We start from the raw sequence: 22,438 nt of genomic DNA on the forward strand, positions 1-22,438 counted from the left end.
AGACACGGGGAGAGAGACACAGGGAGAGAGACACGGGGAGACAAGGAGAGAGAGACACGGGGGGAGAGACGCGGGGAGAGAGAGATACGGGGAGAGAGACACGGGGAGAGAGACACGGGGAGAGAGACACGGGGAGAGAGACACGGGGAGAGAGACACGGGGAGAGAGAGACACGGGGAGAGAGACACGGAGAGAGAGACACGGGGAGAGAGAAACACGGGGAGAGAGACACGGGGAGAGAGACACGGGGAGAGAGACACGAGGAGACACTGGGGAAGACACGGAGAGAGAGAGACACGGGGAGACACGGGGAGACACGGGGAGAGAGACACGGGGAGAGAGACACGGGGAGACATGGGGAGAGAGACACGGGGAGACACGGGGAGAGGGAGACACGGGGAGAGAGACACGGGGAGACACGGGGAGAGAGACACGGGGAGACATGGGGAGAGAGACACGGGGAGACACGGGAAGACACGGGGAGAGAGACACGGGGAGACGCGGGGAGAGAGACACGGGAGAGAGAGACACAGGGGGAGAGACACGGTGGGGAGAGAGACACGGGGGGAGAGACACGGGGAGAGAGACACCGGGGGAGAGACACGGGGAGAGAGATACGGGGAGAGAGAGACACGGGGAGAGAGACACGGGGAGAGAGACACGGGATGAGAGACACGGGGAGAGAGACACCGGGGGAGAGACACGGGGAGAGAGAGAGACATGGAGAGAGAGACACGGGGAGAGAGAGACACGGGGAGAGAGACACGGGGAGAGAGACACGGGATGAGAGACACGGGGTGAGAGAGACACGGGGAGAGAGAGAGACACGGGGAGAGAGAGAGACACGGGGAGAGAGAGACACATGGGGAGAGAGAGACACATGGGGAGAGAGACACGGGGAGAGAGAGACACGGGGTGAGAGACAACGAGAGAGAGACACGGGGAGAGAGAGAGACACGGGGAGAGAGAGAGACACGGGGAGGGAGAGACACGGGGAGAGAGACACGGGGAGAGAGAGAGACACGGGGAGAGAGAGAGACACGGGGAGAGAGAGACACGGGGAGAGAGAGACACGGGGAGGGAGAGACACGGGGAGAGAGAGACACGGGGAGGGAGAGACACGGGGAGGGAGAGACACGGGGGGAGAGAGACACGGGGAGAGAGAGAGACACGGGGAGAGAGAGAGACGGGGAGACAGAGACACTCTCACACACTCACACACACTCACACTCTGACACACACTGACACACTCACTCTCACACACACTCACACACACACTCTGATACTCTCACACACACACACTCTGACACACACTCACACTCTGACACACTCTCCCACTCTCACACACACACACACACTGACACACTCTGACACACTCACACACACACTCTGACACACTCACACACTCACACACACACACTGACACACTCACTCTCACACACACTCACACACACACTCTGACACACTCTCACACACATACACTCTGACACACACTCACACACACACTCACACACACTCACACACTCTCACAAACACACTCTCACACACTCTCACACACACACACACACACTCTGACACACACACACACACTCTTACACACTCACTCTCACACACTCCCACACACACACACTCTCACACACTCACACACACACTCACACACACTCACACACACACACTCACACACACTCACTCTCCCACACTCACACACACACTCTCCCACACTCTGACACACTCACACACACACACTCTGACACACACACTGTTCACAACCTCACTAGGTGTACAACCCCCGTATCCGTGTCGAGTCCCTCCTGGTAACCGCCATCAGCAAAGCCTCGGCCCAGCAGAGGGCCGGGCGGGCCGGCCGGACCCGGCCTGGGAAATGTTTCCGTCTCTACACAGAGAAGGCTTACCGCAACGAGATGCAGGTGGGTGGGTGGGGTGGTGGGTGGGTGGGTGGGGGAGTGGGTGGGTGGGGGAGTGGGTGGGTGGGTTGGTGGGTGGGGGAGTGGGGGAGTGGGTGGGTGGGTGGGTGAGTCAGTGGGTGGGTGAGTGGGGGAGTGAGTGAGTGGGTGAGTGGGTGGGTGAGTGGGTGGGTTGGTGGGTGGGTGAGTGGGTGAGTGGATGAGTGGGTGGGTGGGTGAGTGGGTGGGTGAGTGGGTGGGTTAGTGAGTGGGTGAGTGAGTGAGTGGGTGGGTGGGTGAGTGGGTGGGTGAGTGGGTGGGTGGGTGGGTGAGTGGGTGGGTGGGTGGGTGAGTGGGTGGGTGGGTGAGTGGGTGAGTGGGTTGGTGGGTGGGTGAGTGAGTGGGTTAGTGGGTGGGTGGGTGGGTTAGTGAGTGAGTGAGTGGGTGGGTGGGTTGGTGAGTGGGTGGGTGGGTTGGTGGGTGAGTGGGGGAGTGAGTGGGTGAGTGGGTGGGTGGGTGAGTGAGTGGGTGGGTGGGTGAGTGAGTGGGTGGGTGGGTGGGTGAGTGAGTGGGTGAGTGAGTGGGTGGGTGGGTTGGTGGGTGGGGGAGTGGGTGGGTGGGTGGGTGGGTTGGTGGGTGGGTGGGTTGGTGGGTGGGTGGGTTGGTGGGTGGGTGGGTTGGTGGGTGGGTGGGTTGGTGGGTGGGTGGGTTGGTGGGTGGGTGGGTTGGTGGGTGGGGGAGTGAGTGGGTGGGTGAGTGGGTGGGTGAGTGAGTGGGTGGGTGAGTGAGTGGGTGGGTGGGGGAGTGGGTGGGTGAGTGGGGGAGTGGGTGGGTGGGTTGGTGGGTGAGTGGGTGGGTGAGTGGGTTGGTGGGTGGGTTAGTGAGTGAGTGGGTTAGGGGGTGAGTGGGTGGGTGGGTGAGTGAGTGGGTGAGTGGGTTGGTGGGTGAGTGGGTGGGTGGGTGGGTTGGTGGGTGGGTTAGTGGGTGGGTTGGTGAGTGAGTGGGTGGGTGGGTGAGTGAGTGGGTGGGTGGGTGAGTGGGTGGGTGGGTTGGTGGGTGGGTGGGTGGGTTGGTGGGTGAGTGGGTGGGTGAGTGGGTGGGTGAGTGGGTAAGTGTGTGAGTGGGTGAGTGAGTGAGTGGGTGAGTGGGTGGGTGAGTGGGTGGGTGGGTGAGTGAGTGGGTGGGTGGGTGAGTGAGTGGGTGGGTGGGTGGGTTGGTGGGTGGGTGATGGGTGGGAGAGTGAGTGAGTGGGTGGGTGGGGGAGTGGGTGGTTGGGTGGGTGGGTTAGTGAGTGAGTGAGTGGGTGGGTGAGTGGGTGGGTGGGTGGGTGAGTGAGTGGGTGGGTGGGTGGGGGAGTGGGTGGGAGAGTGGGTGGGTGAGTGGGTGAGTGAGTGAGTGGGTTAGTGGGTGGGTTAGTGGGTGAGTGAGTGGGTTAGTGGGTGAGTGAGTGAGTGGTTGGGTGGGTGAGTGAGTGAGTGAGTGGGTGGGTGAGTGGGTGGGTTGGTGGGTGAGTGGGTGGGTGGGTTAGTGGGTTAGTGGGTGGGTGGGTGGGTGGGTGGGTTAGTGAGTAATTGGGTGGGTGAGTGGGTGGGTGAGTAAGTGAGTGGGTGAGTGAGTGGGTGAGTGGGTGGGTGAGTGGGTGGGTGAGTGAGTGGGTGGGTGAGTGCGTGAGTGATTGGGTGGGTGAGTGGGTTAGTGGGTGGGTGGGTTAGTGGGTGGGTGGGTGAGTCGGTGGGTGGGTGAGTGGGTTAGTGGGTGAGTGGGTTAGTGGGTGGGTGAGTGGGTTAGTGGGTGGGTGAGTGGGTGAGTGGGTGGGTGAGTGGGTGGGTGGGTGAGTGGGTGGGTGAGTGGGTGGGCGGGCGAGTGGGTGGGTGGGTGAGTGGGTGAGTGGGTGGGTTAGTGGGTGGGTGAGTGGGTTAGTGGGTGGGTGAGTGGGTGGGTGAGTGGGTGGGTGGGTGGGTGAGTGGGTGGGCGGGCGAGTGGGTGGGTGGGTGAGCGGGTGGGTGGGTGAGTGAGTGCGTGGGTGGGTGAGCGAGTGGGTGGGTGGGTGAGTGAGTGAGTGGGTGGGCGGGCGGGCGGGCTTGTGGGTGGGTGGGCGAGCGAGTGGGTGGGCGGGCGGGCGGGCGAGTGAGTGGGTGAGTGGGTGGGTGGGTGGTGATTGGGTTGAGGAGTTGGTTTTGCTGGTGGCACTCACTGTACTGATGGCGGTATTCGTGGTGGTGGTGGTGGTGGTGGTACCTGTGGTGGTGGTGGTACCTGTGGTGGTGGTGGTGGTACCTGTGGTGGTGGTGGTACCTGTGGTGGTGATGGTGATGGTACCTGTGGTGGTGGTATTCGTGGTGATGGTGGTGGTGATGGTACCTGTGGTGGTGGTGGTGGTGGTGGTATTCGTGGTGATTGTGGTGGTGATGGTACCTGTGGTGGTGGTGGTGGTGGTATTCGTGGTGATGGTGGTGGTGGTACCTGTGGTGGTGGTGGTATTCGTGATGGTACCTGTGGTGGTGGTACCTGTGGTACCTGTGGTGATACCTGTGGTGGTGGTGGTATTCGTGATGGTACCTGTGGTACCTGTGGTGATGGTACCTGTGTTACCTGTGGTGGTACCTGTGGTGATGGTACCAGTGGTACCTGTGGTGGTGGTACCTGTGGTGGTGGTACCTGTGGTGGTACCTGTGGTGATGGTACCTGTGGTACCTGTGGTACCTGTGGTGATGGTACCTGTGGTACCTGTGGTGATGGTACCTGTCGTACCTGTGGTGGTGGTACCTGTGGTACCTGTGGTGATGGTACCTGTGTTACCTGTGGTGGTACCTGTGGTGATGGTACCTGTGGTACCTGTGGTGATGGTACCTGTGGTACCTGTGGTGATGGTACCTGTGTTACCTGTGGTGGTACCTGTGGTGATGGTACCTGTGGTGATGGTGCCTGTGGTACCTGTGGTGATGGTACCTGTGGTGATGGTACCTGTGGTACCTGTGGCGATGGTACCTGTGTTACCTGTGGTGGTACCTGTGGTGATGGTACCTGTGGTGATGGTGCCTGTGGTACCTGTGGTGATGGTACCTGTGGTGATGGTACCTGTGGTACCTGTGGCGATGGTACCTGTGTTACCTGTGGTGGCACCTGTGGTGATGGTACCTGTGGTGATGGTACCTGTGGTACCTGTGGTGGTACCTGTGGTGGTACCTGTGGTGGTGGTACCTGTGGTGATGGTACCTGTGGTACCTGTGGTGATGGTACCTGTGGTACCTGTGGTGGTACCTGTGGTGGTACCTGTGGTGGTGGTACCTGTGGTGATGGTACCTGTGGTACCTGTGGTGGTGGTACCTGTGGTACCTGTGGTACATGTGGTCACCTGTGGTACCTGTGGTGATGGTACCTGTGGTGATGGTACCTGTGGTACCTGTGGTGATGGTACCTGTGGTGATGGTACCTGTGGTGATGGTACCTGTGGTGATGGTCTCTGTGGTACCTGTGGTGATGGTACCTGTGGTGGTACCTGTGGTGATGGTGCCTGTGGTACCTGTGGTGATGGTGCCTGTGGTACCTGTGGTGATGGTACCTGTGGTACCTGTGGTGATGGTACCTGTGGTGATGGTACCTGGGGTGATGGTACCTGTGGTGGTGGTGATGGTACCTGTGGTACCTGTGGTGATGGTACCTGTGGTGGTGGTGATGGTACCTGTGGTACCTGTGGTGATGGTACCTGTGGTGGTGGTACCTGTGGTGGTGGTGGTACCTGTGGTGGTGGTACCTGTGGTGATGGTACCTGTGGTACCTGTGGTTCCTGTGGTGATGGTACCTGTGGTACCTGTGGTGATGGTACCTGTGGTACCTGTGGTGGTGGTACCTGTGGTGATGGTACCTGTGGTACCTGTGGTGATGGTACCTGTGGTGATGGTACCTGTGGTGATGGTACCTGTGGTACCTGTGGTACATGTGGTCACCTGTGGTACCTGTGGTGGTGGTACCTGTGGTGATGGTACCTGTGGTGGTGGTGATGGTACCTGTGGTGGTACCTGTGGTGGTGGTACCTGTGGTGATGGTACCTGTGGCATCTGTGGTCACCTGTGGTACCTGTGGTGGTGGTGGTACCTGTGGTGGTGGTACCTGTGGTGGTGGTGGTACCTGTGGTGGTGGTACCTGTGGTGGTGGTACCTGTGGTGGTGGTGGTACCTGTGGTGGTGGTACCTGTGGTGATGGTACCTGTGGTGATGGTACCTGTGGTACCTGTGGTGATGGTACCTGTGGTACCTGTGGTGATGGTACCTGTGGTACCTGTGGTGATGGTACCTGTGGTGATGGTACCTGTGGTACCTGTGGTGGTACCTGTGGTACCTGTGGTGGTACCTGTGGTGATGGTACCTGTGGTGGTGGTACCTGTGGTGGTGGTACCTGTGGTGATGGTACCTGTGGTACCTGTGGTGATGGCACCTGTGGTGATGGTACCTGTGGTACCTGTGGTGGTACCTGTGGTGGTACCTGTGGTGATGGTACCTGTGGTACCTGTGGTGATGGTACCTGTGGTACCTGTGGTGATGGCACCTGTGGTGATGGTACCTGTGGTGATGGTGATGGTACCTGTGGGGTACCTGTGGTACCTGTGGTGGTGGTACCTGTGGTACCTGTGATGGTACCTGTGGTGGTGGTACCTGTGGTGATGGTACCTGTGGTACTGTGCACTCCAGGACAACACCTACCCAGAGATCCTCCGCTCCAACCTGGGCACAGTGGTGTTACAGCTGAAGAAGTTGGGGATCGATGATCTGGTCCACTTCGACTTCATGGATCCGCCAGGTAGCAACGTGCACCTAGCCTGGCACCTCGCCTAGTACCTTGCCTGGTACCTAGCCTGGTACCTAGCCTGGTACCTAGCCTGGTACCTAGCCTGGTAAGTAGCCTGGTACCTAGCCTGGTACCTAGCCTGGTACCTCGCCTGGTACCTAGCCTGGTACCTAGCCTGGTACCTAGCCTGGTACCTCGCCTGGTACCTCGTCTGGTACCTAGCCTGGTACCTAGCCTGGTACCTAGCCTGGTACCTCGCCTGGTACCTAGCCTGGTACCTCGCCTGGTACCTAGCCTGGTACCTGGCCTGGTACCTGGCCTGGTACCTGGCCTGGTACCTAGCCTGGTACCTCGCCTGGTACCTAGCCTGGTACCTCGCCTGGTACCTAGCCTGGTAAGTAGCCTGGTACCTAGCCTGGTACCTCGCCTGGTACCTAGCCTGGTACCTAGCCTGGTACCTAGCCTGGTACCTAGCCTGGTACCTCACCTGGTACCTAGCCTGGTACCTCGCCTGGTACCTCGCCTGGTAAGTAGCCTGGTACCTAGCCTGGTACCTAGCCAGGTACCTAGTCTGGTACCTAGCCTGGTAAGTAGCCTGGTACCTAGCCTGGTACCTAGCCTGGTACCTAGCCTGGTAAGTAGCCTGGTACCTAGCCTGGTACCTAGCCTGGTACCTCGCCTGGTAAGTAGCCTGGTACCTCGTCTGGTACCTAGCCTGGTACCTAGCCTGGTACCTAGCCTGGTACCTCGCCTGGTACCTAGCCTGGTAAGTAGCCTGGTACCTAGCCTGGTACCTCACCTGGTACCTAGCCTGGTACCTCGCCTGGTACCTCGCCTGGTAAGTAGCCTGGTACCTAGCCTGGTACCTAGCCTGGTACCTCGCCTGGTAAGTAGCCTGGTACCTCGTCTGGTACCTAGCCTGGTACCTAGCCTGGTACCTAGCCTGGTACCTAGCCTGGTACCTAGCCAGGTACCTAGCCTGGTACCTTGCCTGGTAAGTAGCCTGGTACCTAGCCTGGTACCTAGCCTGGTAAGTAGCCTGGTACCTAGCCTGGTACCTAGCCTGGTCCCTAGCCTGGTACCTAGCCTGGTACATAGCCTGGTACCTAGCCTGGTACCTAGCCTGGTACCTAGCCTGGTACCTAGCTTGGCACCTAGCCAGGTACCTAGCCTGGTAAGTAGCCTGGTAAGTAGCCTGGTACCTCTTCTGGTACCTCGCCTGGTACCTCGCCTGGTACCTCGCCTGGTACCTAGCCTGGTACCTAGCCTGGTACCTAGCCTGGTACCTCGCCTGGTACCTCGCCTGGTACCTCGCCTGGTACCTAGCCTGGTACCTAGCCTGGTACCTAGCCTGGTACCTAGCCTGGTACCTAGCCTGGTACCTAGCCTGGTAAGTAGCCTGGTACCTAGTCTGGTACCTAGCCTGGTACCTCACCTGGTACCTCGCCTGGTACCTAGCCTGGTACCTAGCCTGGTACCTCGCCTGGTACCTCGCCTGGTACCTAGCCTGGTACCTAGCCTGGTAAGTAGCCTGGTAAGTAGCCTGGTACCTAGCCTGGTACCTAGCCTGGTACCTCGTCTGGTACCTCGCCTGGTACCTAGCCTGGTAGCTAGCCTGGTAGCTAGCCTGGTACCTGGCCTGGTACCTCGCCTGGTACCTAGCCTGGTACCTCGCCTGGTACCTCGCCTGGTACCTCGCCTGGTACCTAGCCTGGTACCTCGCCTGGTACCTCGCCTGGTACCTCGCCTGGTACCTAGCCTGGTACCTAGCCTGGTACCTAGCCTGGTACCTAGCCTGGTACCTCGTCTGGTACCTCGCCTGGTACCTAGCCTGGTACCTCGTCTGGTACCTAGCCTGGTACCTCGTCTGGTACCTCGCCTGGTACCTCGTCTGGTACCTCGCCTGGTACCTAGCCTGGTAAGTAGCCTGGTAGCTAGCCTGGTACCTAGCCTGGTACCTGGCCTGGTACCTAGCCTGGCACCTCGCCTGTGTGTGTGTGTCTCTCTGCGTGTGTCTCTGTGTGTCTCTGCGTGTGTCTCTGTGTGTGTCTCTGTGTGTCTCTGTGTCTCTCTGTGTGTCTCTCTGTGTCTCTCTGTGTGTCTCTCTGCGTGTCTCTGCGCGTGTCTGTGTGTGTGTCTCTGTGCGTGTCTCTGTGTGTGTCTCTGTGTGTGTCTCTAAGTGTCTCTGCGTGTGTCTCTGTGTGTGTGTCTGTGTGTGTGTGTGTCTGTGTCTCTCTCTGCGTGTGTCTCTAAGTGTCTCTGCGTGTGTCTCTGCGTGTGTCTCTGTGTGTGTGTCTCTGTGTCTTTCTGTGTCTCTCTCTGTGTGTGTCTCTATGCATCTCTGTGTGTGTCTCTGCGTGTGTCTCTGTGTGTGTGTCTCTGTGTCTCTCTGTGTCTCTCTCTCCGCGTGTGTGTGTCTCTACGTGTCTCTCTGCGTGTGTCTCTGTGTGTGTGTCTCTGTGTCTCTCTCTGCGTGTGTCTCTACGTGTCTCTGCGCGTGTCTCTGTGTGTGTCTCTAAGTGTCTCTAAGTGTCTCTAAGTGTCTCTCTGTGTCTCTCTGTGTGTGTCTCTACGTGTCTCTGCGTGTGTCTCTGTGTGTGTCTCTGTGTGTGTGTCTCTCTGTGTCTCTCTCTCTCCGTGTGTGTCTCTAAGTGTCTCTACGTGTCTCTCTACGTGTCTCTCTGCGTGTGTCTCTCTGCGTGTGTCTCTCTGCGTGTCTCTGTGTGTGTCTCTGTGTGTGTGTCTCTGTGTGTGTCTCTGTGTGTGTGTCTCTCTGTGTCTCTCTCTCCGTGTGTGTCTCTAAGTGTCTCTACGTGTCTCTGCGTGTCTCTCTGCGTGTGTCTCTCTACGTGTCTCTGCGTGTGTCTCTGTGTGTGTCTCTAAGTGTCTCTACGCGTGTCTCTGTGTCTCTCTGTGTCTCTCTGTGTGTGTCTCTACGTGTCTCTGCGTGTGTCTCTGTGTGTGTCTCTAAGTGTCTCTACGCGTGTCTCTGTGTCTCTGTGTCTCTCTGCGTGTGTCTCTACGTGTGTGTCTCTGTGTGTGTATCTCTGTGTGTGTGTCTCTCTGTGTCTCTCTCTCTCCGTGTGTGTCTCTAAGTGTCTCTACGTGTCTCTGCGTGTCTCTCTGCGTGTGTCTCTCTGCGTGTCTATGCGTGTGTCTCTGTGTGTGTCTCTGTGTGTGTGTCTCTCTGTGTCTCTCTCTCTCCGTGTGTGTCTCTAAGTGTCTCTGCGTGTCTCTCTGCGTGTGTCTCTCTGCGTGTCTCTGCGTGTGTCTCTGTGTGTGTCTCTGTGTGTGTGTCTCTCTGTGTCTCTCTGTGTCTCTCTGCGTGTGTCTCTAAGTGTCTCTGCGTGTCTCTGCGTGTCTCTCTGCGTGTGTGTCTCTAAGTGTCTCTGTGTCTCTCTGCGTGTGTCTCTAAGTGTCTCTACGTGTCTCTGCGTGTCTCTCTGCGTGTGTCTCTCTGTGTGTGTCTCTGCGTGTGTGTCTCTAAGTGTCTCTACGTCTCTCTGTGTCTCTCTGCGTCTCTCTGTGTCTCTCTACGTGTCTCTGCGTGTGTCTCTCCGTGTGTGTCTCTAAGTGTCTCTACGTGTCTCTGTGTCTCTCTGTGTCTCTCTCTCTGCGTGTGTGTCTCTAAGTGTCTCTACGTGTCTCTGCGTGTCTCTCTGCGTGTGTCTCTCTACGTGTCTCTGCGTGTGTCTCTGTGTGTGTGTCTCTAAGTGTCTCTCTCCGTGTGTGTCTCTAAGTGTCTCTCTGTGTCTCTCCGTGTGTGTCTCTAAGTGTCTCTACGTGTCTCTGCGTGTCTCTCTGCGTGTGTGTCTCTCTGCGTGTCTCTGCGTGTGTCTCTGTGTGTGTGTCTCTAAGTGTCTCTACGTGTCTCTGTGTCTCTCTGTGTCTCTCTCTCTGCGTGTGTCTCTCTGCGTGTCTCTGCGTGTGTCTCTGTGTGTGTGTCTCTCTGTGTCTCTCTCTCTCCGTGTGTGTCTCTAAGTGTCTCTGTGTCTCTGCGTGTCTCTCTGCGTGTGTCTCTCTGCGTGTGTGTCTCTAAGTGTCTCTACGTCTCTCTGTGTCTCTCTGCGTGTGTCTCTCTACGTGTCTCTGCGTGTGTCTGTCTGCGTGTGTCTCTGTGTGTGTGTCTCTGTGTGTGTGTCTCTCTGTGTCTCTAAGTGTCTCTACGTGTCTCTGCGTGTCTCTCTGCGTGTGAGTCTCTCTGCGTGTCTCTCTGCGTGTGTCTCTGTGTGTGTGTCTCTCTGTGTCTCTCTCTCTCCGTGTGTGTCTCTAAGTGTCTCTACGTGTCTCTGCGTGTCTCTCTGCGTGTGTCTCTCTGTGTGTGTCTCTGCGTGTGTGTCTCTAAGTGTCTCTACCTGTCTCTGTGTCTCTCCGTCTCTCTCTGTGTCTCTCTGCGTGTGTCTCTCTGCGTGTCTCTCTGCATGTGTGTCTCTGCGTGTCTCTCTGCGTGTGTCTCTCTACGTGTCTCTGCGTGTGTCTCTGTGTGTGTGTCTCTACGTGTCTCTACGTGTCTCTGTGTCTCTCTGTGTCTCTCTCTCTGCGTGTGTCTCTACGTGTCTCTCTGTGTCTCTCTGCATGTGCGTGTCTCTGTGTCTCTGTGTCTCTCTGCGTGTGTCTCTCTGCGTGTCTCTGCGTGTGTCTCTCTGTGTCTCTCTGCGTGTGTCTCTCTGTGTGTCTCTGCGTGTGTCTCTCTGTGTCTCTCTGCGTGTGTCTCTCTGCGTGTCTCTGCGTGTGTCTCTCTGTGTCTCTCTGCGTGTGTCTCTCTGTGTGTCTCTGCGTGTGTCTCTCTGTGTCTCTCTGCGTGTGTCTCTCTGCGTGTCTCTGTGTGTGTCTCTGCGCGTGTGTCTCTAAGTGTCTCTCTGTGTCTCTCTCTCTGTCTCTCTCTGTGTCTCTCTGCGTGTGTCTCTCTGCGTGTGTCTCTGCGCGTGTGTCTGTCTGCGTAGCCCCCGAGACGCTGATGCGAGCCCTTGAGCTGCTGAACTACCTGGGGGCCCTCAATGACGATGGGGACCTCACGGAGCTTGGTGCCACCATGGCAGAGTTCCCGCTCGATCCTCAGCTCGCCAAGATGCTCATTAACTCGTGTGATTGCTACTGCTCCAACGAGATCCTCTCCATCACCGCCATGCTGTCAGGTGAGTGGTGGGCTCAGTCACTCAGTCAGTCAGTCACTCAGTCAGTCAGTCAGTCACTCAGTCACTCACTCATTCACTCACTCACTCAGTCAGTCATTAACTCGTGTGATTGCTACTGCTCCAACGAGATCCTCTCCATCACCGCCATGCTGTCAGGTGAGTGGTGAGTGGTGGGTGGTGAGCTCAGTCAGTCAGTCACTCAGTCACTCAGTCAGTCACTCAGTCAGTCACTCAGTCAGTCATTAACTCGTGTGACTGCTACTGCTCCAACGAGATCCTCTCCATCACCGCCATGCTGTCAGGTGAGTGGTGGGCTCAGTCAGTCACTCAGTCAGTCAGTCAGTCAGTCACTCAGTCAGTCAGTCAGTCACTCAGTCAGTCACTCACTCAGTCAGTCACTCAGTCAGTCACTCACTCATTCACTTACTCAGTCAGTCAATCACTCAGTCACTCAGTCACTCACTCATTCACTTACTCAGTCATTCACTCAGTCAATCACTCAGTCAATCACTCAGTCACTCAGTCAGTCAGTCAGTCAGTCAGTCACTCAGTCAGTCACTCAGTCAGTCACTCAGTCAGTCACTCAGTCAGTCATTAACTCGTGTGATTGCTACTGCTCCAACGAGATCCTCTCCATCACTGCCATGCTGTCAGGTGAGTGGTGAGTGGTGGGTGGTGAGCTCAGTCAGTCACTCAGTCAGTCACTCAGTCACTCAGTCAGTCAGTCACTCAGTCAGTCAGTCACTCAGTCACTCAGTCACTCAGTCAGTCACTCAGTCAGTCACTCAGTCAGTCATTAACTCGTGTGATTGCTACTGCTCCAACGAGATCCTCTCCATCACCGCCATGCTGTCAGGTGAGTGGTGGGCTCAGTCAGTCAGTCAGTCAGTCAGTCAGTCACTCAGTCAGTCAGTCACTCACTCACTCATTCACTCACTCAGTCACTCAGTCAATCACTCACTCACCCACTCAGTCAGTCAGTCAGCCACTCAGTCAGTCACCCACTCATTCACTCACTCAGTCACCCACTCATTCACTCAGTCAATCACTCAGTCACTCACTCAGTCACTCACTCACTCAGTCAGTCACTCAGTCACTCAGTCAGTCACTCAGTCAGTCATTAACTCGTGTGACTGCTACTGCTCCAACGAGATCCTCTCCATCACCGCCATGCTGTCAGGTGAGTGGTGAGTGGTGAGCTCAGTCAGTCACTCAGTCAGTCACTCAGTCAGTCAGTCACTCAGTCAGTCAGTCAGTCACTCAGTCAGTCACTCAGTCAGTCATTAACTCGTGTGATTGCTACTGCTCCAACGAGATCCTCTCCATCACCGCCATGCTGTCAGGTGAGTGGTGGGCTCAGTCAGTCACTCAGTCAGTCAGTCAGTCACTCAGTCAGTCACTCAGTCAGTCTCTCAGTCAGTCACTCACTCACTCATTCACTCACTCAGTCAGTCACTCAGTCAATCACTCACTCACCCACTCAGTCAGTCAGTCAGCCACTCAGTCAGTCACTCAGTCAGTCACTCAGTCAGTCACTCACTCATTCACTCACTCAGTCACTCAGTCAATCACTCACTCACCCACTCAGTCACTCACTCAGTCAGTCAGTCACTCACTCATTCACTCACTCAGTCAGTCACTCACTCACTCATTCACTCACTCATTCACTCACTCAGTCAGTCACTCAGTCAGTCAGTCAGTCACTCAGTCAGTCATTAACTCGTGTGACTGCTACTGCTCCAACGAGATCCTCTCCATCACCGCCATGCTGTCAGGTGAGTGGTGGGCTCAGTCAGTCACTCAGTCAGTCACTCAGTCAGTCAGTCAGTCACTCACTCAGTCAGTCTCTCAGTCAGTCACTCACTCACTCATTCACTCACTCAGTCAGTCACTCAGTCAATCACTCACTCACCCACTCAGTCAGTCAGTCAGTCACTCAGTCAGTCACTCAGTCACTCAGTCAGTCACTCAGTCACTCAGTCAGTCAGTCAGTCACTCAGTCAGTCATTAACTCGTGTGATTGCTACTGCTCCAACGAGATCCTCTCCATCACCGCCATGCTGTCAGGTGAGTGGTGAGTGGTGGGTGGTGAGCTCAGTCAGTCACTCAGTCAGTCAGTCAGTCGCTCAGTCAGTCAGTCAGTCACTCAGTCAGTCAGTCACTCACTCACTCATTCACTCACTCAGTCAGTCACTCAGTCAATCACTCACTCACTCACTCAGTCAGTCAGTCAGTCACTCAGTCAGTCACTCAGTCAGTCACTCAGTCAGTCTCTCAGTCAGTCACTCACTCACTCATTCACTCACTCAGTCAGTCACTCAGTCAATCACTCACTCACCCACTCAGTCAGTCAGTCAGTCACTCAGTCAGTCACTCAGTCAGTCAGTCACTCAGTCAGTCATTAACTCGTGTGACTGCTACTGCTCCAACGAGATCCTCTCCATCACCGCCATGCTGTCAGGTGAGTGGTGGGTGGTGGGGTCAGTCACTCAGTCAGTCAGTCAGTCAGTCACTCACTCATTCACTCACTCAGTCACTCAGTCAATCACTCACTCACCCACTCAGTCAGTCAGTCAGCCACTCAGTCAGTCACCCACTCATTCACTCAGTCAGTCAGTCACTCACTCAGTCACCCACTCATTCACTCACTCAGTCACTCACCCACTCAGCCACTCAGTCACTCAGTCAGTCACTCACTCAGTCACTCAGTCAGTCATTAACTCGTGTGACTGCTACTGCTCCAACGAGATCCTCTCCATCACCGCCATGCTGTCAGGTGAGTGGTGGGTGGTGGGGTCAGTCAGTCACTCAGTCAGTCAGTCAGTCACTCAGTCAGTCACTCAGTCAGTCTCTCAGTCAGTCACTCACTCACTCATTCACTCACTCAGTCAGTCACTCAGTCAATCACTCACTCACCCACTCAGTCAGTCAGTCAGTCACTCAGTCACTCAGTCAGTCACTCAGTCACTCACTCAGTCACTCAGTCACTCACTCACTCAGTCACTCACTCAGTCAGTCAGTCAGTCACTCAGTCAGTCACTCAGTCAGTCAGTCAGTCACTCAGTCAATCACTCAGTCAGTCACTCAGTCACTCAGTCAGTCACTCAGTCAGTCACTCAGTCAGTCACTCAGTCAGTCACTCAGTCACTCAGTCAGTCACTCAGTCAGTCATTAACTCGTGTGACTGCTACTGCTCCAACGAGATCCTCTCCATCACCGCCATGCTGTCAGGTGAGTGGTGGGCTCAGTCAGTCAGTCAGTCACTCAGTCAGTCAGTCAGTCACTCAGTCAGTCACTCAGTCAGTCACTCAGTCAGTCACTCAGTCACTCAGTCAGTCACTCAGTCAGTCACTCAGTCAGTCACTCAGTCACTCAGTCAGTCACTCAGTCAGTCACTCACTCAGTCAGTCAGTCACTCAGTCAGTCACTCAGTCAGTCACTCAGTCAGTCTCTCAGTCAGTCACTCACTCACTCATTCACTCACTCAGTCACTCAGTCACTCAGTCAGTCACTCAGTCAGTCTCTCAGTCACTCAGTCAGTCACTCAGTCAGTCATTAACTCGTGTGATTGCTACTGCTCCAACGAGATCCTCTCCATCACCGCCATGCTGTCAGGTGAGTGGTGGGCTCAGTCAGTCAGTCAGTCACTCAGTCACTCAGTCAGTCACTCAGTCAGTCACTCAGTCAGTCATTAACTCGTGTGACTGCTACTGCTCCAACGAGATCCTCTCCATCACCGCCATGCTGTCAGGTGAGTGGTGAGTGGTGAGCTCAGTCAGTCACTCAGTCAGTCACTCAGTCAGTCAGTCACTCACTCATTCACTCACTCAGTCACTCAGTCACTCACCCACTCAGTCAGTCATTAACTCATTCACTCACTCACTCAGTCACTCACTCAGTCACCCACTCAGTCACTCAGTCACTCAGTCAGTCACTCAGTCAGTCAGTCACTCAGTCACTCAGTCACTCAGTCAGTCACTCAGTCAGTCATTAACTCGTGTGACTGCTACTGCTCCAACGAGATCCTCTCCATCACCGCCATGCTGTCAGGTGAGTGGTGAGTGGTGGGGTCACTCAGTCAGTCGCTCAGTCAGTCAGTCAGTCACTCAGTCAGTCACTCAGTCACTCACTCAGTCAGTCATTAACTCGTGTGACTGCTACTGCTCCAACGAGATCCTCTCCATCACCGCCATGCTGTCAGGTGAGTGGTGGGCTCAGTCAGTCAGTCACTCAGTCAGTCAGTCAGTCAGTCAGTCAGTCACTCAGTCAGTCACTCAGTCAGTCAGTCTCTCAGTCAGTCACTCACTCAGTCACTCAGTCACTCACCCACTCAGTCAGTCAATCACTCAGTCACTCAGTCACTCACTCATTCACTTACTCAGTCATTCACTCAGTCACTCACTCACTCAGTCACTCAGTCAGTCACTCAGTCAGTCAGTCACTCAGTCACTCAGTCAGTCACTCAGTCAGTCACTCAGTCACTCAGTCACTCAGTCAGTCAGTCACTCACTCAGTCAGTCACTCAGTCAGTCACTCACTCAGTCACTCACTCACTCAGTCACTCAGTCACTCACTCAGTCAGTCAGTCACTCAGTCAGTCAGTCAGTCACTCAGTCAGTCAGTCACTCAGTCAGTCACTCAGTCAGTCACTCAGTCAGTCACTCAGTCAGTCAGTCAGTCACTCAGTCAGTCACTCACTCAGTCAGTCACTCAGTCAGTCACTCACTCAGTCACTCACTCACTCAGTCAGTCAGTCAGTCACTCAGTCAGTCACTCAGTCACTCACTCAGTCAGTCACTCAGTCAGTCATTAACTCGTGTGACTGCTACTGCTCCAACGAGATCCTCTCCATCACCGCCATGCTGTCAGGTGAGTGGTGGGCTCAGTCAGTCACTCAGTCAGTCACTCAGTCAGTCAGTCAGTCACTCAGTCACTCAGTCAGTCACTCAGTCACTCAGTCAGTCACTCAGTCAGTCATTCACTCACTCAGTCACTCAGTCAATCACTCACTCACCCACTCAGTCAGTCAGCCACTCAGTCAGTCACTCAGTCAGTCACTCAGTCAGTCAGTCATTCAGTCACTCACTCAGTCACTCAATCAGTCACTCAGTCAGTCACTCGCTCAGTCACTCACTCAGTCACTCAGTCAGTCACTCAGTCAGTCACTCACCCACTCAGTCACTCAGTCACTCAGTCAGTCAGTCAGTCACTCAGTCAGTCAGTCACTCAGTCAGTCAGTCAGTCACTCAGTCAGTCACTCAGTCATTCACTCACTCATTCACTTACTCACTCAGTCAGTCAATCACTCAGTCACTCAGTCACTCACTCATTCACTTACTCAGTCATTCACTCAGTCAATCACTCAGTCAATCACTCAGTCACTCAGCCACTCAGTCACTCACTCACTCAGTCACTCAGTCAGTCACTCAGTCAGTCAGTCAATCACTCAGTCAGTCATTCAGCCACTCAGTCACTCACTCACTCAGTCACTCAGTCAGTCACTCAGTCACTCACTCACTCAGTCAGTCTCTCAGTCACTCAGTCAGTCACTCAGTCAGTCACTCAGTCAGTCATTAACTCGTGTGACTGCTACTGCTCCAACGAGATCCTCTCCATCACCGCCATGCTGTCAGGTGAGTGGTGAGCTCAGTCAGTCACTCAGTCAGTCAGTCAGTCACTCAGTCAGTCAGTCAGTCAGTCACTCAGTCAGTCAGTCACTCAGTCAGTCAGTCACTCAGTCAGTCACTCAGTCATTCACTCACTCATTCACTTACTCACTCAGTCAGTCAATCACTCAGTCACTCAGTCACTCACTCATTCACTTACTCAGTCATTCACTCAGTCAATCACTCAGTCAATCACTCAGTCACTCAGCCACTCAGTCACTCACTCACTCAGTCACTCAGTCAGTCACTCAGTCAGTCAGTCAATCACTCAGTCAGTCACTCAGTCACTCACTCACTCAGTCACTCAGTCAGTCACTCAGTCAGTCAGTCAGTCACTCAGTCAGTCACTCAGTCAGTCACTCAGTCACTCAGTCAGTCACTCAGTCAGTCACTCAGTTAGTCACTCAGTCAGTCACTCAGTCAGTCACTCACTCAGTCACTCAGTCACTCAGTCAGTCACTCAGTCACTCAGTCAGTCACTCAGTCACTCAGTCAGTCACTCAGTCAGTCACTCAGTCACTCACTCAGTCACTCACTCATTCACTCACTCAGTCACTCAGCCACTGACTCACTCAGTCACTCACTCAGTCACCCACTCAGCCACTCAGTCAGTCAGCCACTCAGTCAGCCACTCAGTCAGTCAGTCACTCAGTCAGTCACTCAGTCAGTCAGTCACTCAGTCAGTCACACAGTCAGTCAGTCACTCAGTCAGTCACTCAGTCACCACCAAGAACTACATCCGTACAGTCACAGACGTCAATCCAGACTGGTGAGTTACTCACCACCTCGCTCACCCACTCAGCCGCTGACTCACTCAGTCACTCACTCAGTCACCCACTCAGTCAGCCATTCAGTCAGTCAGCCACTCAGTCAGTCAGTCACTCAGTCAGTCACTCACTCACCCACTTGCTCACCCACTCACTCAATCATTCACTCATCCATCCACCCACTCACCCAGTCACTCACCCACTTACTCACCACCTCACTCACCCACTCACCCACCCATCCACGCACCCACTCACTCACTCATCCACTCACCCACTCACTCACTCACTCACCCACTCACCCACCCACTCACTCACTCACTCATCCACCCATCCACGCACTCACTCACTCACTCATCCACTCACCCACTCACCCACTCACTCACTCAATCACCCACTCACCCACCCATCCACGCACCCACCCGCTCACCCACCCGCTCACCCACTCGCTCACCACTCACCCACCCACTCACCACTCGCTCACCAGTGAGGGAATGACGCTCACCACTCCACCACCCCCGCCCCACGTCACCACCTGGTAAGTAGTCGTGGGTGAGTGAGTGGGTGGGTGGGTGAGTGGGTGAGTGAGTGGGTGAGTGGGTGAGTGGGTGAGCGAGTGGGTGAGTGGGTGAGTGGGTGAGCGAGTGGGTGAGCTTGTGAGCGTGTGTGTGGGTGAGCGTGGGGGTGAACGTGTGTGTGGGTGAGCATGTGGGTGTGTGAGCGTGTGGGTGAGCGTGGGGGTGAGTGGGTGAGCGTGTGGGTGAGTGAGTGGGTGAGCGTGTGGGTGAGCGTGTGTGTGGGTGAGTGAGCGTGTGGGTGGGTGAGCGTGTGTGTGGGTGAGCGTGTGGGTGAGCGTGTGTGTGGGTGAGCTTGTGGGTGAGCGGTGTGTGGGTGAGCGTGGGGGTGAGTGGGTGAGCGTGTGGGTGAGTGAGTGGGTGAGCGTGTGGGTGAGCGTGTGTGTGGGTGAGTGAGCATGTGGGTGGGTGAGCGTGTGTGTGGGTGAGCGTGTGGATGAGCGAGCGTGTGGGTGGGTGAGCGTGTGTGTGGGTGAGCGTGCGAGCATGTGGGTGAGTGAGCGTGTAGGTGAGTGTGTGGGTGAGCGTGTGGGTGGGTGAGCGTGTGGGTGAGCGAGCGTGTGGGTGAGCGAGCGTGTGGGTGAGCGGTGTGGGTGAGTGAGCGTGTGGTTGAGTGAGCGTGGTGGTGAGCGTGTGGGTGAGTAAGCGTGGTGGGTGAGCGGTGTGGGTGAGCGTGGTGGTGAGCGTGTGGTTGAGTGAGCGTGGTGGTGAGCGTGTTGGTGAGCGTGGTGGTGAGCGAGCGTGGTGGTGAGCGTGGTGGTGAGCGGTGTGTGGTTGAGTGAGTGTGGTGGTGAGCGAGTGTGTGGGTGAGCGTGGTGGTGAGCGGTGTGTGGTTGAGTGAGTGGGTGGTTGAGTGAGCGTGGTGGTGAGCGAGCGTGGTGGTGAGCGTGGTGGTGAGCGAGCGTGGTGGTGAGCGTGGTGGTGAGCGAGCGTGGTGGTGAGCGAGCGTGGTGGTGAGCGTGGTGGTGAGCGTATGTGGTGAGCGAGCGTGTTGGTGAGCGTGGTGGTGAGTGAGTGTGGTGGTGAGCGGTGTGTGGTTGAGTGAGCGTGTGGTTGAGTGAGTGAGTGTGTGGGTGAGCGTGTGGTTGAGTGAGTGAGTGTGTGGGTGAGCGGTGTGTGGGTGAGCGTGGTGGTGAGCGAGCGTAGTGAGCGAGCGTGGTGGTGAGCGAGCGTGGTGGTGAGCGTGGTGGTGAGTGAGTGTGGTGGTGAGCGGTGTGTGGTTGAGTGAGCGTGTGGTTGAGTGAGCGAGTGTGTGGGTGAGCGTGTGGTTGAGTGAGTGACCGTGTGGGTGAGCGGTGTGTGGGTGAGCGTGGTGGTGAGCGAGCGTAGTGAGCGAGCGTGGTGGTGAGCGAGCGTGGTGGTGAGCGTGGTGGTGAGTGAGTGTGGTGGTGAGCGGTGTGTGGTTGAGTGAGCGTGTGGTTGAGTGAGCGAGTGTGTGGGTGAGCGTGTGGTTGAGTGAGTGACCGTGTGGGTGAGCGGTGTGTGGGTGAGTGTGTTGGTGAGCGTGGTGGTGAGCGAGCGTGGTGGTGAGCGTATGGCCGACCCTCTGTAGTCCCGCAGTGCTTTGTGAGACCGACGGAAGCCAAGAAGGCCGCCGATGAATCCAAGATGCGTTTTGCTCACATTGATGGTGACCACCTCACCCTGCTGAACGTCTACCACGCCTTCAAGCAGAGTGAGACACTCACACACACAGTGTACACACAGTGTACACACACACAGTGTCACACACACAGTGTACACACACACACAGTGTACACACACACAGTGTACACACACAGTCCAAGATGCGTTTTGCTCACATTGATGGTGACCACCTCACCCTGCTGAACGTCTACCACGCCTTCAAGCAGAGTGAGACACTCACACACACAGTGTACACACAGTGTACACACACACAGTGTCACACACACAGTGTACACACACACACAGTGTACACACACACAGTGTACACACACAGTGTACACACACACAGTGTACACACACACAGTGTACACACAGTGTACACACACACAGTGTACACACACACAGTGTACACACAGTGTACACACACACACACAGTGTACACACACAGTGTACACACACACAGTGTACACACACAGTCCAAGATGCGTTTTGCTCACATTGATGGTGACCACCTCACCCTGCTGAACGTCTACCACGCCTTCAAGCAGAGTGAGACACTCAGTGTACACACACACAGTGTACACACACACACACAGTGTACACACACAGTGTACACACACACACAGTGTACACACACAGTGTACACACACACAGTGTACACACACACAGTGTACACACACACAGTGTACACACAGTGTACACACACACAGTGTACACACACACAGTGTACACACAGTGTACACACACACACACAGTGTACACACACACAGTGTACACACACACAATCCAAGATGCGTTTTGCTCACATTGATGGTGACCACCTCACCCTGCTGAACGTCTACCACGCCTTCAAGCAGAGTGAGACACTCACACACACACAGTGTACACACACACAGTGTACACACACACACAGTGTACACACACACACAGTGTACACACACACAGTGTACACACACAATCCAAGATGCGTTTTGCTCACATTGATGGTGACCACCTCACCCTGCTGAACGTCTACCACGCCTTCAAGCAGAGTGAGACACTCACACACACTCAGTGTACACACAGTGTACACACAGTGTACACACACACACAGTGTACACACACACAGTGTACACACACACACAGTGTACACACACACACACAGTGTACACACACAGTCCAAGATGCGTTTTGCTCACATTGATGGTGACCACCTCACCCTGCTGAACGTCTACCACGCCTTCAAGCAGAGTGAGACACTCACACACACAGTGTACACACACACACAGTGTACACACACACACAGTGTACACACACACACACAGTGTACACACACAGACCAAGATGCGTTTTGCTCACATTGATGGTGACCACCTCACCCTGCTGAACGTCTACCACGCCTTCAAGCAGAGTGAGACACTCAGTGTACACACACAGTGTACACACACACAGTACACACACACACTCAGTGTACACACACAGTGTACACACACACAGTGTACACACACACACAGTGTACACACACACACACACAGTCCAAGATGCGTTTTGCTCACATTGATGGTGACCACCTCACCCTGCTGAACGTCTACCACGCCTTCAAGCAGAGTGAGACACTCACACAGTGTACACACTCAGTGTACACACAGTGTACACACACACAGTGTACACACACAGTGTACACACACAGTGTACACACACACAGTGTACACACACAGTCCAAGATGCGTTTTGCTCACATTGATGGTGACCACCTCACCCTGCTGAACGTCTACCACGCCTTCAAGCAGAGTGAGACACTCACACACACACAGTGTACACACACACACAGTGTACACACACAGTGTACACACACAGTGTACACACACAGTGTACACTGTGTGTGTACACTGTGTGTGTACACACAGTGTACACACACACAGTACACACACACACAGTGTACACACACACACAGTGTACACACACACAGTGTACACACACACACAGTGTACACACACAGTGTAC

At 55.4% G+C, this 22,438-nt stretch overlaps 2 protein-coding genes across 2 annotated transcripts in view; both read left to right on the plus strand.

The window, feature by feature from the left end:
* LOC142908398 (putative pre-mRNA-splicing factor ATP-dependent RNA helicase PRP1) overlaps nt 1-22,438 on the plus strand; it is an 84,882-nt gene that overhangs the window by 45,057 nt on the left and 17,387 nt on the right. Inside the window, exons 9-12 of the mRNA XM_076059006.1 lie at nt 1,779-1,928; nt 6,593-6,701; nt 11,633-11,824; nt 20,382-20,504. Of these exons, the coding sequence (XP_075915121.1) occupies nt 1,779-1,928; nt 6,593-6,701; nt 11,633-11,824; nt 20,382-20,504 (574 nt within the window). The remainder of the gene's footprint in view (nt 1-1,778; nt 1,929-6,592; nt 6,702-11,632; nt 11,825-20,381; nt 20,505-22,438) is intronic.
* LOC142908400 (uncharacterized) lies at nt 13,158-16,243 on the plus strand. The gene is made up of 3 exons (XM_076059012.1): nt 13,158-13,167; nt 13,918-15,062; nt 15,440-16,243. The coding sequence occupies exons 1-2, from the start codon at nt 13,158-13,160 to the stop codon at nt 14,997-14,999; spliced, it is 1,092 nt and encodes a 363-aa protein (XP_075915127.1). The 3' UTR covers nt 15,000-15,062; nt 15,440-16,243.

This window comes from Petromyzon marinus (assembly GCF_048934315.1).
Source record: "Petromyzon marinus isolate PM22_M1 ecotype Great Lakes invasive population chromosome 83 unlocalized genomic scaffold, UKy_Petmar_22M1.pri1.0 chr83_unloc.4, whole genome shotgun sequence".
NCBI lineage: Eukaryota > Metazoa > Chordata > Hyperoartia > Petromyzontiformes > Petromyzontidae > Petromyzon > Petromyzon marinus.